The sequence below is a fragment of the Somniosus microcephalus genome, chromosome 9, assembly GCF_052327205.1.
Source record: "Somniosus microcephalus isolate GS21.2 chromosome 9, FLI_Smic_1.0, whole genome shotgun sequence".
NCBI classification, from domain to species: Eukaryota; Metazoa; Chordata; class Chondrichthyes; order Squaliformes; family Somniosidae; genus Somniosus; species Somniosus microcephalus.
Genome location: NC_140995.1, coordinates 73574617 through 73590773, shown reverse-complemented (window position 1 = coordinate 73590773; position 16157 = coordinate 73574617). Strand labels below are relative to the sequence as shown.

Below are 16157 nucleotides of genomic sequence, written 5' to 3'. Positions count from 1 at the left end.
TCCCCTTTAAACCTCCTGCCCCTTATCTTGAAACTATGCCCCCTGGTTATTGACCCCTCTACTAAGGGGAAAAGTTCCTTTCTATCTACCCTATCTATGCCCCTCATAATTTTGTACACCTCAATCAGGTCCCCCTCAGTCTTCTCTGCTCCAAGGAAAGCAACCCCAGCCTGTCCAGCCTCTCTTCATAGCTGAAGCACGCCAGCCCAGGTAACATCCTGGTGAATCTCCTCTGCACCCTCTCCAATGCAATCACATCCTTCCTTTAGTGTGGCGACCAGAACTGCACACAGTATTCCAGCTGTGGCCTAACTAGCGTTTTGTACAGCTCCATCATAACCTCCCTGCTCTTATATTCTATGCCTCGACTAATGAAGGCAAGTATCCCATATGTCTTTTTAACCACCTTATCTATCTGTCCTGCTACCTTCAGGGATCTATGTACATGCACACCAAGGTCTCTCTGATCCTCTGTCCTTCCTAGGGTCCTACCATTCATTGTGTATTCCCTTGCCTTGTTAGTGCTCCCAAAATGCATCACCTCACACTTTTCAGGGTTAAATTCCATTTGCCACTGTTCTGCCCATCTAACCAACCCATCTATATCGTCCTGTTGCCTGAGGCTTCCCTCCTTGCTATTTACCACTCCTCCAATTTTTGTGTCATCTGCGAACTTACTGATCATACCTCCTTCATTCATATCTAAATCATTAACGTACACTGCAAACAGCGGTACACCACTGGACACAGGCTTCCAGTCACAAAAACAACCTTCGACCATCACCCTCTGCCTCCTGCCACTAAGCCAATTTTGGATCCAATGTGCCAAATTGCGCTGCATTCCTTCTTGACCAGTCTCCCATGCGGGACTTTGTCAAAAGCCTTACTGAAGTCCATGTAGACTACATCAACTGCACTACCCTCACCCACACACCTAGTTACCCCCTCTCAAAATTCAATCAAATTGGTTAGACATGATCTCCCACTGACAAAGCCATGCTGACTATCCTTGATTAATCCTTGCCTTTCCAAGTGGAGACTAATTCTGTCCCTCAGAATTTTTTCCAATTATTTCCCTACCACTGATGTTAGGCTCACTGGTCTGTAATTCCCTGGTTTATCCCTATTACCCTTCTTGAATAATGGTATACTACGTTAGCTGTCCTCCAATCCTCTGGCACCTCCCCTGTGGCCAGAGAGGTTCTGAAAATTTGTGTCAGAGCCCCTGCAATCTCCTCCCTTGCCTCACGCAGCAGCCTGGGAGACATCTCGTCTGGGCCTAGGGATTTATCCACTTTTAAGCCCGCTAAAACCGCTAGTACCTCTTCCCTCTCCATACTAATTTGTTCAAGTATATCACAATCCCCCTGCCTGATTTCTATGCCTGCATTGTCCTTCTCCTTAGTGAACACAGATGCAAAATATTCATTTAAAACCTCACCTACATCTTCCGGCTCTACACACAGATTGACACTTTGGTCCCTAATGGGCCCTACTCTTTCCCTGGTTATCCTCTTGCTCTTAATATACTTATAAAATAACTTGGGATTTTCCTTTATTTTGCCCGCCAGTGTTTTTTCATGCCCCCATTTCGCTCTCCTATCTTCTTTTTTAAGTACCCCCCTGCGCTTTCTATACTCCTCTAGGGCTTCCACTGTTTTTAGTCCTTTGTATCTGCCAAAAGCCTCCCTTTTTTTCCTAATCCATTCTTGTATATCCTTGACATCCAGGGTTCCCCTGGGCTTGTTGGTCCCACCCTTGACCTTTATGGGAACATGTTGGCGTTGTACTCTCTCTATTTCCTTTCTGAAAGACTCCCACTGCTCTGATGTGGATTTTCCTACAAGTAGCTGATCCCAGTCCACTTTGGCCAGATCCTGCCTTATCATATTAATATCGGCCTTCCTCCAATTTAGAACCTTTATTTCCGGTCCATCTTTGTCCTTTTCCATGACTACCTTAAATCTCACCGAATTATGGTCACTGTCACCAAAATGCTCTCCTACTGACACTTCTACGACTTGCCTGGCTACATTCCCTAGAATTAGGTCCAGTACCGCCCCCACTCTTGTACGACTTTCTACATGCTGGTTCAAAAAGCTCTCCTGGATGCACTTTAAGAATTCCGCACGCTCTAAGCCTTTCACACGCTGACTATCCCAGTTAATATTGGGGAAGTTAAAATCCCCTACTATTATTACCCTATTATTTCTACACTTCTCTGCGATTTGCCTACATATCTGTTCCTCTATCTCCCCCTGACTGTTTGGGGGCCTATAGTACACTCCCAGCAAAGTGCTTGCCCTCTTTTTGTTTTTAACTTCTACCCATATGGCCTCATTAGAGGAACCTGCTAAGATATCATCCCTCCTTACAGCAGTAATTGACTCCTTGATTAATATTGCGACACCCCCTCTTTTACACCCCCCTCTGTCTCGCCTGAAGATTCTATACCCCGGAATATTGAGCTGCCAGTCCTGCCCCTCCCTCAACCACGTCTCTGTGATAGCAACAATATCATACTCCCACGTGTTCATCAACACCTTCAATTCATCTGTCTTACTCGCAAGACTCCTTGCATTAAAATAAATGCCATCCAACCTTGCCATACTCCCTTGTGCCATTACATATTTGCTCTGCCTCCCAGGCTGACTTGTTTTTTCCTCTATATTTGGCTGTGCATCACCCCTTACTATAGCTCCACTCCGTATCCCATCCAAGTTAGTTTAAACCCCCCCCCCCCCCGACAACAGTACCAGCAAACCACCCCGCAAGGATGTTGGTCCCATTCCGATTCAGGTGCAACCCGTCCGACTTGTACAGGTCCCACTTTCCCCAGAAGCTTACCCAGTGATCCAGGAAACTAAAGCCCTCCCTCCTGCACCAACTCTTTAGCCACGCATTCATCTGCTCTATCCTCCTATTCCTATACTCACTAGCACGTGGCACTGGGAGTAATCTTTGAGGTCCTGCTTTTTAATCTGCTACCTAGCTCCCTAAATTCTTCTTGCAGGACCTCATCCCTCTTTCTACCCATGTCGTTAGTACCAATGTGAACCACGACCTCTGACTGTTCGCCCTCCCCCTTCAGAATGCCCTGCAGCCGTTCAGTGACATCCTTGACCCTGGCACCAGGGAGGCAACATACCATCCTGGAGTCACGTCTGCGGTCACAGAAACTTCTATCTGTTCCCCTTACGATAGAATACCCTACCACTATTGCTCTCCCACTCTTTTTCCTCCCCTCCTGTGCAGCTGAGCCACTCATAGTGCCACGGACTTGGCTCTTGCTGCATTCCCCTGAGAAACCATCTCCTCCAGCAGTATCCAAAACGGAAAATCTGTCGGAGAGGGAGATGGACCCAGGGGACTCCTGCACTACCTTCCTAGTTCTTTTACTCTGTCTGGTGGTCACCCATTTCCTGTCTGCCTGTGCACTCTTTACCTGCAGTGTGACCACCTCGTTAAATGTGCTATCCACGAAGATCTCAGCTTTGCGGATGCTCCACAGTGACTCCAGCCGCAGCTCCAGCTCCGAAACGCGGATTTCGAGTAGCTGCAGCTGGAGACACTTCCTGCACATGTGTTCGCCCTGAACACCGAAAGTGTCCCTGACTTCCCACATAGCACAGGAGGAACACTCCACGGTGCAGAGCTGCCCTGCCATGCCCTACCCTTAATTTACATCCTTTAACATCCTTTTAATTAAAGAATATTAAATACACTAGGGACCTTCCCTTTAAACACTACTTACTTTAAACTAGAGACCTTACTTTCAACGACTGGACTGTAGAAATACTCACCAGGTCCTGCTTACCAATCAGCTGCTTCCCTGGTTGTGATGTCACTTTAGTGGTTTCGCAGTTGTTGTTGTATGATTGCTCCCGCTCTCGGACTCTTTCCTTGGTGTAAAGTAAGAACCAATTCCTACAGGGTGAAAAGTTAGGAAAAACAAATGCGAAGCAAGGGAGCTCCTCCTTCCACTCCTCGCCTAACTCCCTGACTCACCCAACTCGCAGGACTCTGTTTAAACCACACTCAGTGCAAAATCGCACTTCAAAGCCTGTTTTTATAGGCTCTGAAACAAAGGAGACATGCTGAGCCCAGCTACAGGAGATCCAGTTTAATCTAGTTTCCCTAATTAACTGCCTTTAGCTGCTCTGAATTGTAGGCCTTATATATCCCTTTATAACTCTGCTTAAAGCTGGGAAATTTAGATTTTAAACAGTAACAGTAAATGTGAAACAAATACACTAACTGAATAGAATACACTAACTCAATCTGAGTACACTAACTAAATCCGAATACACTAACTGAATCCGAATACACTACCTGAATCCGGGTACACTAACTGTATAGAATATACTAACTGTATAGAACACTAACTGAATCTGAATACACAAACCCAATCCGAATACACTAACTCAATCCGAATACATTAACTGAATCACGAATACACTGACTGAATCCAAGTACACTAACTGAATCCGAGTACACTAACTGAATCACGAATACACTAACTGAATCCGAATACACTAACTGAATCCGAGTACACTAACTGAATCCGAATACACTAACTGAATCCGAGTACACTAACTGAATCCGAATACACTAACTGAATCCGAATACACTAACTGAATCCGAATACACTGACTGAATCACGAATACACTGACTGAATCACGAATACACTGACTGAATCACGAATACACTGACTGAATCCAAGTACACTGACTGAATCCGAGTACACTAACTGAATCCGAGTACACTAACTGAATCCGAATACACTAACTGAATCCGAATACACTAACTGAATCCGAGTACACTAACTGAATCCGAGTACACTAACTGAATCCGAATCCACTAACTGAATCCGAATACACTAACTGAATCCGAATGCACTAACTGAATCCGAGTACACTAACTGAATCACGAATACACTAACTGAATCGAATACACTAACTGACGTAAGAAAACTACTAAGCACTTGGTTTGAATATAAAACAAGGCTTTAATCAACTGTTTCACAACCATGAGTTCTAGTTACATCACTAGTTCCTGGTTACAAAAACGCCCTGAGCAAGCTGGGCCCATGCCTGAGTATTTATACTTTCCTTGGACGGCGCCACCAGCTGGCCGCCCAGTGTTATCTCATGAGTCATTTCTACATGAATGGTAAGATTCATGACACTAACTGTATAGAATACACTAACCAAATCCGAATACACTAACTGAATCCGAATGCACTAACTGAATCTGAATACACTAATTGCATCACGAATACACTAACTGCATCACAAATACATTAACTGAATCCAAATACACTAACTCAATCCAAATACACTAACTCAATCCGAATACACTAACTCAATCCGAATACATTAACTGAATCACGAATACACTAACTCAATCCGAATACATTAACTGAATCACGAATACACTAACTCAATCCGAATACACTAACTGCATCCGAATACACTAACTCAATCCGAATACACTAACTGAATCCGAGTACACTAACTCAATCCGAATACACTAACTGCATCCGAATACACTAACTGAATCCGAGTACACTAACTCAATCCGAATACACTAACTCAATCCAAATACACTAACTCAATCCAAATACACTAACTGCATCCAAATACACTAACTGAATCTGAATACACTAACTGAATCCGAATAATCTAACTGTATAGAATACACTAACTGAATCCGAATACACTAACTGAATCCGAATAATCTAACTGTATAGAATACACTAACTGAATCCGAATGCACTAACTGAATCCGAGTACACTAACTGAATCCGAATGCACTAACTGAATCCGAGTACACTAACTCAATCCGAATACACTAACTGCATCCGAATACACTAACTGCATCCGAATACACTAACTGAATCCGAATACACTAACTGAATCCGAATAATCTAACTGTATAGAATACACTAACTGAATCCGAATACACTAACTGAATCCGAATAATCTAACTGTATAGAATACACTAACTGAATCCGAGTACACTAACTGAATCCGAATGCACTAACTGAATCCGAGTACACTAACTGAATCCGAATACACTAACTGAATCCGAATATGTTGAGTCTGTGTGTCCCAGTTATGTTTAGGATCAATCACTGGACACAGACAACAAGAATAACTTTTAACAGGTCTTTACTATTCGGAGGTCAGGGCTGAACTGCCCAGCAAATCCTTGCACAACACTTATATACCGGTGTGGTCACCACCGGTATTACAGTATTACAGTATACAGCAGCCAAGAGAAAGTAGTACATCTCTTAAGGTAGTTCTCTTAAGGTGAAACAGGTTACATACACCACAATCCTCCCTTTTTAGCTTAACAGTTATATCCCCATTTAACATAACATAATAACATATATATATATACAACTTCATGCAAAACAGTTCAAAGATTCAGTCTCTGAGGAGGCCTCCTGATTCGAGTTGGATAACGCCTTTCAGGGGTCTCTGATTCTCGTTGTTGGGGTGACTCATCTAGTTGGTCTCTTATGGATTGGACATCATCATCAGGTACATTCACTTCTGAGGTAGATGCTTCAGGTTCACTAACTTCTTCCACGGTTGTCTCTGCCGTAACCATGGGTTCGACCCTTGTTCTCGATTCTACCAGTTGGTCAGCATGACGCCGTATTACATTTTCACCAACATTTACCGTGTACATCAGGGGTCCTTGTCTGGCCCGAATTGTTCCAGATTGCCATTTCTCGTTTTTATAATCCCGGGCTAACACTGGTTGTCCTATTTCGAAACTCCGAGTGGTCTTGTTATTTATATGCTGGAACTGTTTGTTTTCAACTTCCCTCCGCACATTTGGTTTTAACAAGTCCAACCTGGACCGCAACCTCCTGTTATAGAACATCATGGCAGGACTTTGGTTTGTCACTGCATGGGTGGCGTTTCGATATGCCAGTAGGAATTTGTCCACCTTGTGTTGTAGTGGAATCTGATCTTCACTCATGGCCTTTATCACTTTTTTGAATGTTTGTACAAATCTCTCGGCCAACCCGTTTGGAGCCGGATGATATGGGGCAGAGGTATAATGTTTCACCCCATTCTTCTTCATGAATCTCTGGAATTCTTCTGACACGAACTGCGGTCCGTTGTCTGAACATATTTGTTCTGGCAATCCATTTCTTGCAAATATCGTTCTTAACACCGCGATCGTCTTTTCCGAGGTAGTGGTAGTCATCTTAATCACTTCTGGCCATTTAGTATGTGCGTCCACCGCAATTAAAAACATGGAGTCCATGAAAGGACCAGCAAAGTCAATATGTACACGTTGCCATGGAGTTGAAGGCCATTCCCATGGATGCAGCGGTGCAATCGGAGGTGCATTTTGCACTTTTTGGCACCCTGAGCAGCTTTTCGTCAGCTCCTCTATCTGTTGGTCGATACCCGGCCACCACACACACATAAGCCCTAGCAAGGCTTTTCATCTTGACTCCCCCCAGATGACCTTCATGCAGTTCCTTTAGAACTCTCTCTCTTAACTTAGGAGGAATAATCACCCTTGTTCCATACATCAATGTTCCTTGACAGACGGACAGTTGTTCTCGTCTTGCTGAGAATGCCGGTAACAGTGGATCACCATGTGCTGGCCATCCCTTCACTGTCACTTCGTAGACCCGGGACAGTGTCGGGTCGTTCCTGGTTTCTCTTTCAATACTTGCATTGGTGACTGGTAAACATTCGATGATGGTCGAGTGAAATAACTCAACAGGGTCAACCGTCGGTGCCTCCTCCTCTGTAGGTAGTGGCAGGCGCGACAGCCCATCAGCATTACCATGCTGCTTTGTACCTTTGAATTCTATCTGATATTGATGTGCTCCTAGGAAAAGGGACCATCTCTGGAGTCTCTGTGCTGTCATCACCGAAACACCCTTCTTAGGGTTAAAAATGGATACCAACGGCTGGTGGTCTGTCAGAAGCGTAAACTTTTGGCCCTGCAGGTAATGATTAAACTTCTTTACTCCCCACACAAGGCTGAGAGCCTCCCTATCTATCTGAGCATAGTTGCGCTCAGCGGAGGTCAGGGCTGAACTGCCCAGCAAATCCTTGCACAACACTTATATACCGGTGTGGTCACCACCGGTATTACAGTATACAGCAGCCAAGAGAAAGTAGTACATCTCTTAAGGTAGTTCTCTTAAGGTGGAACAGGTTACATACACCACAGAATACACTAACTGAATCCGAATGCACTAACTGAATCCGAGTACACGAACTGAATCCGAATGCACGAACTGAATCCGAATGCACTAACTGAATCCGAATGCACTAACTGAATCCGAATACACTAACTGAATCCGAATGCACTAACTGAATCCGAATACACTATAACTGTATAGAATACACTAACTGAATCTGAATACACTAACTGAATCACGAATACACTAACTGAATCCCGAATACACTAAGTGAATCCGAATACATTAACTGAATCATAAATACAGTAACTCAATCCGAATACATTAATTGTATAGAATACACTAACTGTAGAGAATACACTATCTGTATAGAATACACTAACTGAATCACGAATACACTAACTGAATCCGAATACGCTAACTGAATCATAATACACTAACTGTATAGAATATTCTAACTCAATCCGAATACACTAACTGTATAGAATACACTAACTGAATAGAATACACTAACTGAATATAATAATATAATACACTAACTGAATATAATACAGTAACTGTATAGAAAACATCTGAATACACTAACTGAATCCGAATACACTAACTGAATCACGAATACACGAACTTAATCCGAATACAGTAACTGAATCACGAATACACAAACTCAATCCGAATACACGAACTTAATCCGAATACAGTAACTGAATCACGAATACACAAACTCAATCCGAATACACGAACTCAATCCGAATACAGTAACTGAATCACGTATACACGAACTCAATCCGAATACACGAACTGAATCATGAATACACTAACTGAATCCCGAATACACTAACTGAATCCTGAATACAGTAACTGAATCACAAATACACTAACTGAATGCGAATACACTAACTGAATCCGAATACTGAATCCGAATACACTAACTGAATCCGAATACACTAACTGAATTTGAAATATTCTAACTACATCTTAATTATGTTGCGGGTGCAAAATGATACAGAGATCAGGAAATATCACTAAGTTAAAGGGAAAGTCTGGAAGATTTGGGAATGGAACAGAACTAGAGCCTCTAAGCTGCAAACCGAGATGTGAACTATACGCGGGAAATTAGTGACAGTTTTTAATATTTGTCTATGTGTACTGTTAACGTTTATTTAGGTATGTTTAGGCATTTTCTTAGGGGTGTGTTTAGTTATTTTCCCCAAGAATGTCTTTTTAAAAAGTCAATTATAAACTTTAAGGGTATATGATGGGGTTTGGAGTGAAACCAAGATAGCCACTGCAAGCAGTTTCCAATACTGAATTGATTGATTGTTTTCTGGTGACTGGTGGTTCTTTATTGGTAGATTTTTCCGACCTTCTTTGTGTTGTTTGAGTCAATTAAGTTCTTTCTGTTATTAGTGATTTGGTGAGTTAATTTTTTTTGTATCCATACAATGTTTGAGACAATCAAGTTTTCTTGCCAAATGGAGCTCTGTCTTGCCTATAGATCTGTTGTGGTGCTGTAACTTTTAATTATGTAGATAGATGGACTTTGTCTTAAATTAAACAGGTATATTTTGTGGTATTAAAGCAAGAACAGAAAGGACATGCATTTATACAGCACCTTTCACGACCTCAGGAATTCCCAAAGCGCTTTACAGTCAATGAAGTACTTTTGAAGTGTAGTCACTTGTAATGTAGGAAACGCAACAGCCGATTTGTGCACAGCAAGCTCCCACAAACAGCAATGTGATAAAGACCAGAACATTTTTAGTGATGTTGGTTGAGGGATAAATATTTGTTTAACATCTCATCCGAAAGACGGCACCTCCAACAGTGCACTGGAGTGTCAGCCTAGGTTTGGTGCTCAAGTCTCTGGAGTGGGACTTGAACCCACAATCTTTTGACTCAGAAATGAGCATGCTACTGCTGAGCCATGGCTGATACCTGTATTATAATAATAATTATATATTACAGGAGAGTTCGTAACAGCTGTTGAATATTACAGAGAGGTTCTGCGTTCATCCGAGGAGCATAAAGGCAAACTTCAAACAGACTCTTTACAGGTAAGTAGACCAATCTGGATTGCAACTTGCAATTCTGCATTGCAGAATGGTATAAGCTCCATATTGATCCGTGTTGTTGCAGATTTTCGACAGCCGCACTACTCATTTACCAATCAATTGAAATGTTCTTTTCCAGCGACTCCATGCCACCCACAACCTTATGGAGCTGCTGGAGGCAAAACACCCAGGGATCCCGCCAAGTCTTCGAGATCACAAGCTTCGAGAAGAAGTATGTTCCCACCTTCCTTTAGAGGCCAGTGCTTGCTAATTGTACAGAGTCACTCTCTTTTAATTATATAATCAATCATAGAATCATAGAAATTTACAGCACTGAAGGAGGCCATTCGGCCCATCGTGTCTGTGTGGCTGAAAAAGAGCTATCCAGCCTAATCCCACTTTCCAGCTCTAGGTATGTAGCCTTGTAGGTTACAGCAATTCAAGTGTGTATCCAAGTACTTTTTAAATGCGAAGAGGATTTCTGCCTCTATCACTCTTTCAGGCAGTGAGTTCCAGACCCCCACCACCCTCTGGGTGAATAAAGTTCTCCTCAACTCCCCTCTAATCCTTCTACCAATTACTTTAAATCTATATCCCCTGGTTGTTGTCCTCTCTGCTAAGAGAAATAGGTGCTTCCTATCCACTCTATCTAGGCCCCCCATAATTGCATACACCTCAATTAAGATTCTCCTCAGCCTCCTCTGTTCCAAAGAAAACAACCCCAGCCAATCCAATCTTTCCTCACAGCTAAAATTCTCCAGTCCTCGCAACATCCTTGTAAACCTCCTCTGTACCCTCTCTAGTGTTTGTCTCTTCTTAGCACTTGTCATTTTGTTGATTGACTCTGTAGCAGGAATAGCCATGCGCCCTCTAGCACTGCACGCCTTAAAGTCTCGATTCAGTGCTATTTGATGTTTGCATTTTGTACATGTTGCTTTTGTCTAGTGTGTCTGGAGGTTTGGAAAGGGCTGTTCTTGATGCCGTTGCCTCATTGATGGATAAATCCCAAATCAGAAAACCAAAGATATATCCAAATTAATGGGCACACGCAATAAAAGAACTTGCTTTTATATAGCGCCTTTCACATCCTAAAGTGTTCGGCAGCTGTTGGCTTATGCTTGAAGTGTTGCCTACTGTTATTTTGTAGGCAAACGCGGCAGCCAATTCACGCACAGCAAATAAGATAAATGGCCAGTTATTGTACTTTTGGTGGAGTTGATTGAGGGAGGCGTGTTGTCTAGGACACTGGAGGAGTTCCCTGCTCGTCCTCGAATGGGCAAATGGAGCCTCAGTTTAACATCTCATCCAAAAAATTGTTCCTCTGATGAGGCAGCACTCTCAGTACTGCACCCGCACTGGAATGTCAGCCTAGATTACGTGCTCGTGGATTTAAACTCCATATACGGTGCGGACCACCAACGCAAAAGCTCTAGAGGAAGGCTGAAGTCATACCATTCTCAAATTTGCTGTGTGTGGCTTATGCAGACAAATACAGCATCATGCATATGGAGTCAGGAACTGTAGGCTTGCCCATACCATGCAGGGGAGCCTGTTAAAAGAAATGAGTCAGGAGGTAGACCTGAGGGCTGGGTAGTTGATCACTCGTTAAATGTGCCTAAGTCGAGTGAGGGTGGTATACGGAAATTTATCTCACCATACAATTGTTTAGGTTGTATGATTATGTACAAAATAGAGAGCACAATGCTACATTAGGCTGCGGTATGTCCGGACTTGGAATATTTTGTCTAATTTTGATCCCTGCACCTGCTGATCTAATTGAATGGCACCTGCTGATCTAATTGAATGGTGGAACTGGCTCGAGGGACTGAATGGCCTACTCCTGTTCCTAATGTTCCTGCATTTTCTCACTGGATTCTTTAAACAAACTTGTGCATACAGTGTGGATTGTACAGTGTGTTTTATCATCCATGGGCAGATTGATTGCTCAGTATAGAGCGTGTGCCAATTGCCCGCACAATAAAATGGCACTGCCTCAACCTCCTTTAAATATTACAATAAAGCTGCTGCTCGCTTTAGGCTGGAGCTTCCTGCCCCTATTGAATGCATTTCCGATCCTAATTAAATGGGACAGGAAGGTCTGGCCTGGATATTTTGATCTGCAATATCCATTTCCTTCCAAAAACTGGGCGGTACAAATCGGAAATAAAATCTTCAGCTATCATGATTTGTCATTCAGAAAAGTTAAAAAAAAAATGAGAATGAAAGCCAGTTCATTGCTGCTTTTTTTTTTAAACACAGAGCTATGAATTTACAAGCAGCTGCTAATCTACAAACCCTTGGTTGACCTCAGTATGTGCATACAGCAATGAGACCTGTGACCTTCATGGGACAGGCGAGATTAGACACAACACAGAAAATGCTGGAAAACACTCAGCAGCTCAGGCAGCATCTGTGGAGAGAGAAACAGAGTTAACATTTCAGGTCGATGACCTTGCATCAGTTTCAGATTTCCAGCATCCGCAGTATTATGCTTTTAGATTAGATGCACCCTAGCGGCAGAGCAATGCAATGTGGCCACATTCCATGAGTAACAACTACCATTAAAGGGATAATTCCGCATACAAAATCCCAGCAGGGAGCCAGATTCTTGCCTGCATATAGTGATACCACTATTCCCAGCCAGAATGGAGATGATTGGGTAATTCCCCGGTTAATCAGGCTTGGTACTCGCACAGTTGTAAGTGACTGGGATTGATTTTATGCGCAGAGTTTGTTTGTAACTAATCTCCATTCACTGCAATTGGCTGAGGACAACTCCCTGCTTTTAATCGAGAGATGTTGCAGTTTTGGAGAGAAGCAAACAGAATAGACCTAGAAAGAGAGGGCAAGCTAGATTGAGGTAGAAAATATACAGAAGCTAGATGTTATGGTACAGAGCAGGGACTGGGAGATGTTATGGTACAGAACAGGGACTGGAGGTGTTACGAACAGAGCAGGGACTGGGGATGTTACAGTACGGAGCAGAGACTGGGAGATGTTACGATACAGAGCAGGGACTGGGAGATGTTACGGTACAGAGCAGGGACTGGGAGATGTTACGGTACAGAGCAGGGACTGGGAGATGTTACGGTACAGAGCAGGGACTGGGAGATGTTACGTTACAGAGCAGGGACTGGGAGATGTTACGATACAGAGCAGGGACTGGGAGATGTTACGATACAGAGCAGGGAGTGGGAGATGTTACGATACAGAGCAGGGACTGGGAGATGTTACGATACAGAGCAGGGACTGGGAGATGTTACGATACAGAGCAGGGACTGGGAGATGTTACGATACAGAGCAGGGACTGGGAGATGTTACGATATAGAGCAGGGACTGGGAGATGTTATGGTAGGGAGCAGGGACTGGGAGATGTTACGATACAGAGCAGGGACTGGGAGATGTTACGATATAGAGCAGGGACTGGGAGATGTTATGGTAGGGAGCAGGGACTGGGAGATGTTACGATACAGAGCAGGGACTGGGAGATGTTACGATATAGAGCAGGGACTGGGAGATGTTACGGTAGGGAGCAGGGACTGGAGATGTTACGATACAGAGCAGGGACTGGAGATGTTACGGTAGGGAGCAGGGACTGGAGATGTTACGATACAGAGCAGGGACTGGGAGATGTTACGATATAGAGCAGGGACTGGGAGATGTTATGGTAGGGAGCAGGGACTGGAGATGTTACGATACAGAGCAGGGACTGGGAGATGTTACGATACAGAGCAGGGACTGGGAGATGTTACGATACAGAGCAGGGACTGGGAGATGTTACGATACAGAGCAGGGACTGGGAGATGTTACGATACAGAGCAGGGACTGGGAGATGTTACGATACAGAGCAGGGACTGGGAGATGTTACGATACAGAGCAGGGCTGGAGATGTTACAGTAGGGAGCAGGGACTGGAGATGTTACGATACAGAGCAGGGCTGGAGATGTTACGGTAGGGAGCAGGGACTGGGAGATGTTACGATACAGAGCAGGGCTGGAGATGTTACGGTAGGGAGCAGGGACTGGGAGATGTTACGGCAGGGAGCAGGGACTGGGAGATGTTACAGTAGGGAGCAGGGACTGGGAGATGTTACAGTAGGGAGCAGGGCTGGAGATGTTACGGTAGGGAGCAGGGACTGGGAGATGTTACGGTAGGGAGCAGGGAATGGGAGATGTTACAGTAGGGAGCAGGGACTGGGAGATGTTATGGTATGGAGCAGGGACTGGAGATGTTACGGCAGGGAGCAGGGACTGGGAGATGTTACGGCAGGGAGCAGGGACTGGGAGATGTTACGGCAGGGAGCAGGGACTGGGAGATGTTACAGTAGGGAGCAGGGACTGGGAGATGTTACAGTAGGGAGCAGGGACTGGGAGATGTTATGGTAGGGAGCAGGGACTGGGAGATGTTACAGCAGGGAGCAGGGACTGGGAGATGTTACAGTAGGGAGCAGGGACTGGGAGATGTTACAGTAGGGAGCAGGGACTGGGAGATGTTACGGTAGGGAGCAGGGGCTGGGAGATGTTACGGTAGGGAGCAGGGACTGGGAGATGTTACGGTAGTGAGCAGGGACTGGGAGATGTTACGGTAGGGAGCAGGGACTGGGAGATGTTACGGTAGGGAGCAGGGACTGGGAGATGTTACGGTAGGGAGCAGGGACTGGGAGATGTTACGGTAGGGAGCAGGGACTGGGAGATGTTACGGCAGGGAGCAGGGACTGGGAGATGTTACGGTAGGGAGCAGGGACTGGAGATGTTACGGTAGTGAGCAGGGACTGGGAGATGTTACGGTAGTGAGCAGGGACTGGGAGATGTTACGGTAGGGAGCAGGGACTGGGAGATGTTACGGTAGTGAGCAGGGACTGGGAGATGTTACGGTAGGGAGCAGGGACTGGGAGATGTTACGGTAGTGAGCAGGGACTGGGAGATGTTACGGTAGGGAGCAGGGACTGGGAGATGTTACGGCAGGGAGCAGGGACTGGGAGATGTTACGGTAGGGAGCAGGGACTGGAGATGTTACGGCAGGGAGCAGGGACTGGGAGATGTTATGGTACGGAGCAGGGACTGGAGATGTTACGGTAGTGAGCAGGGACTGGGAGATGTTACGATACAGAGCAGGGACTGGAGATGTTATGGTACGGAGGTATTGGTTGTTCCATGTACCTACGTTACAACAATGACTGCACGGTTTTCGCCGCACTTCCGCCAAAATTGCAGAGGAAATTCCTGGCTTTAACGTGCTAAAATTGTCCTGTGCCTGGTAATTTACTGCGCACTCACTTTTAGTGTTAGCATTGGCTGTGGGATAGCATGCAAGATTGTTTTGACAGTAGAGTTTTTGTCCTGTGTCAAAGGAGGAAAATGAGTGCTTCAACCGACTTAAGATAGACAGGATGGTCGATTGCTTAGCTCATGTGCCCGGCTAAATTCTCGAGAGTTTTATTTGTAGTTGTAAAGAGCATTATATTAATAGAGCTATGTTATTTCTGTCTCGGACTAGTTAAAGGAAAGTGCACATTTGAAAATAAAAACAGTACGAAACTTCAATTTACTGACCAGTCTTGATTTGTGTCGATCGCTGCTTGTATCCAGGGCTGGTTGACTGTGTGCTTCCTGGGAGGGTTCTGTGCATTGATATGGAAGCATTTACACTGGGACCAGCCTGGATACCAAGTGGGAAATTTGAGTTGAGGCATGGCTACCGACCATAGAGCACATATACCAGAAACGCTGTTTACGGAGGTCATGGTCCATCATCAAAGACTCTACCCACCCCAGCCACAGTCTGTTCACCCTCCTGCCATCTGGGAGACGCTACAGATGCATTCGCACCTGTACGACCAGATTTAGGAACAGCTTCTTTCCCAGGGCTGTCATCCTACTGAACTCCACAAATAAACTCTAAAGCCTGCACATCTGCC

At 44.6% G+C, this 16157-nt stretch overlaps 1 protein-coding gene across 6 annotated transcripts in view; it reads left to right on the top strand.

Annotated features, from left to right (window-relative positions):
- shprh (SNF2 histone linker PHD RING helicase) overlaps window positions 1–16157 on the top strand; it is a 228095-nt gene that overhangs the window by 87051 nt on the left and 124887 nt on the right. For all 6 annotated transcript variants that reach the window (XR_015079506.1, XR_015079507.1, XM_085996774.1 and 3 more), the window contains exons 13-14: window positions 10155–10243; window positions 10380–10472. Coding sequence is in view for 4 of the 6 variants with exons in the window: in XM_085996774.1 (XP_085852900.1) it covers window positions 10155–10243; window positions 10380–10472 (182 nt within the window). In the remaining 2 variants the exon portion in view is untranslated. The remainder of the gene's footprint in view (window positions 1–10154; window positions 10244–10379; window positions 10473–16157) is intronic.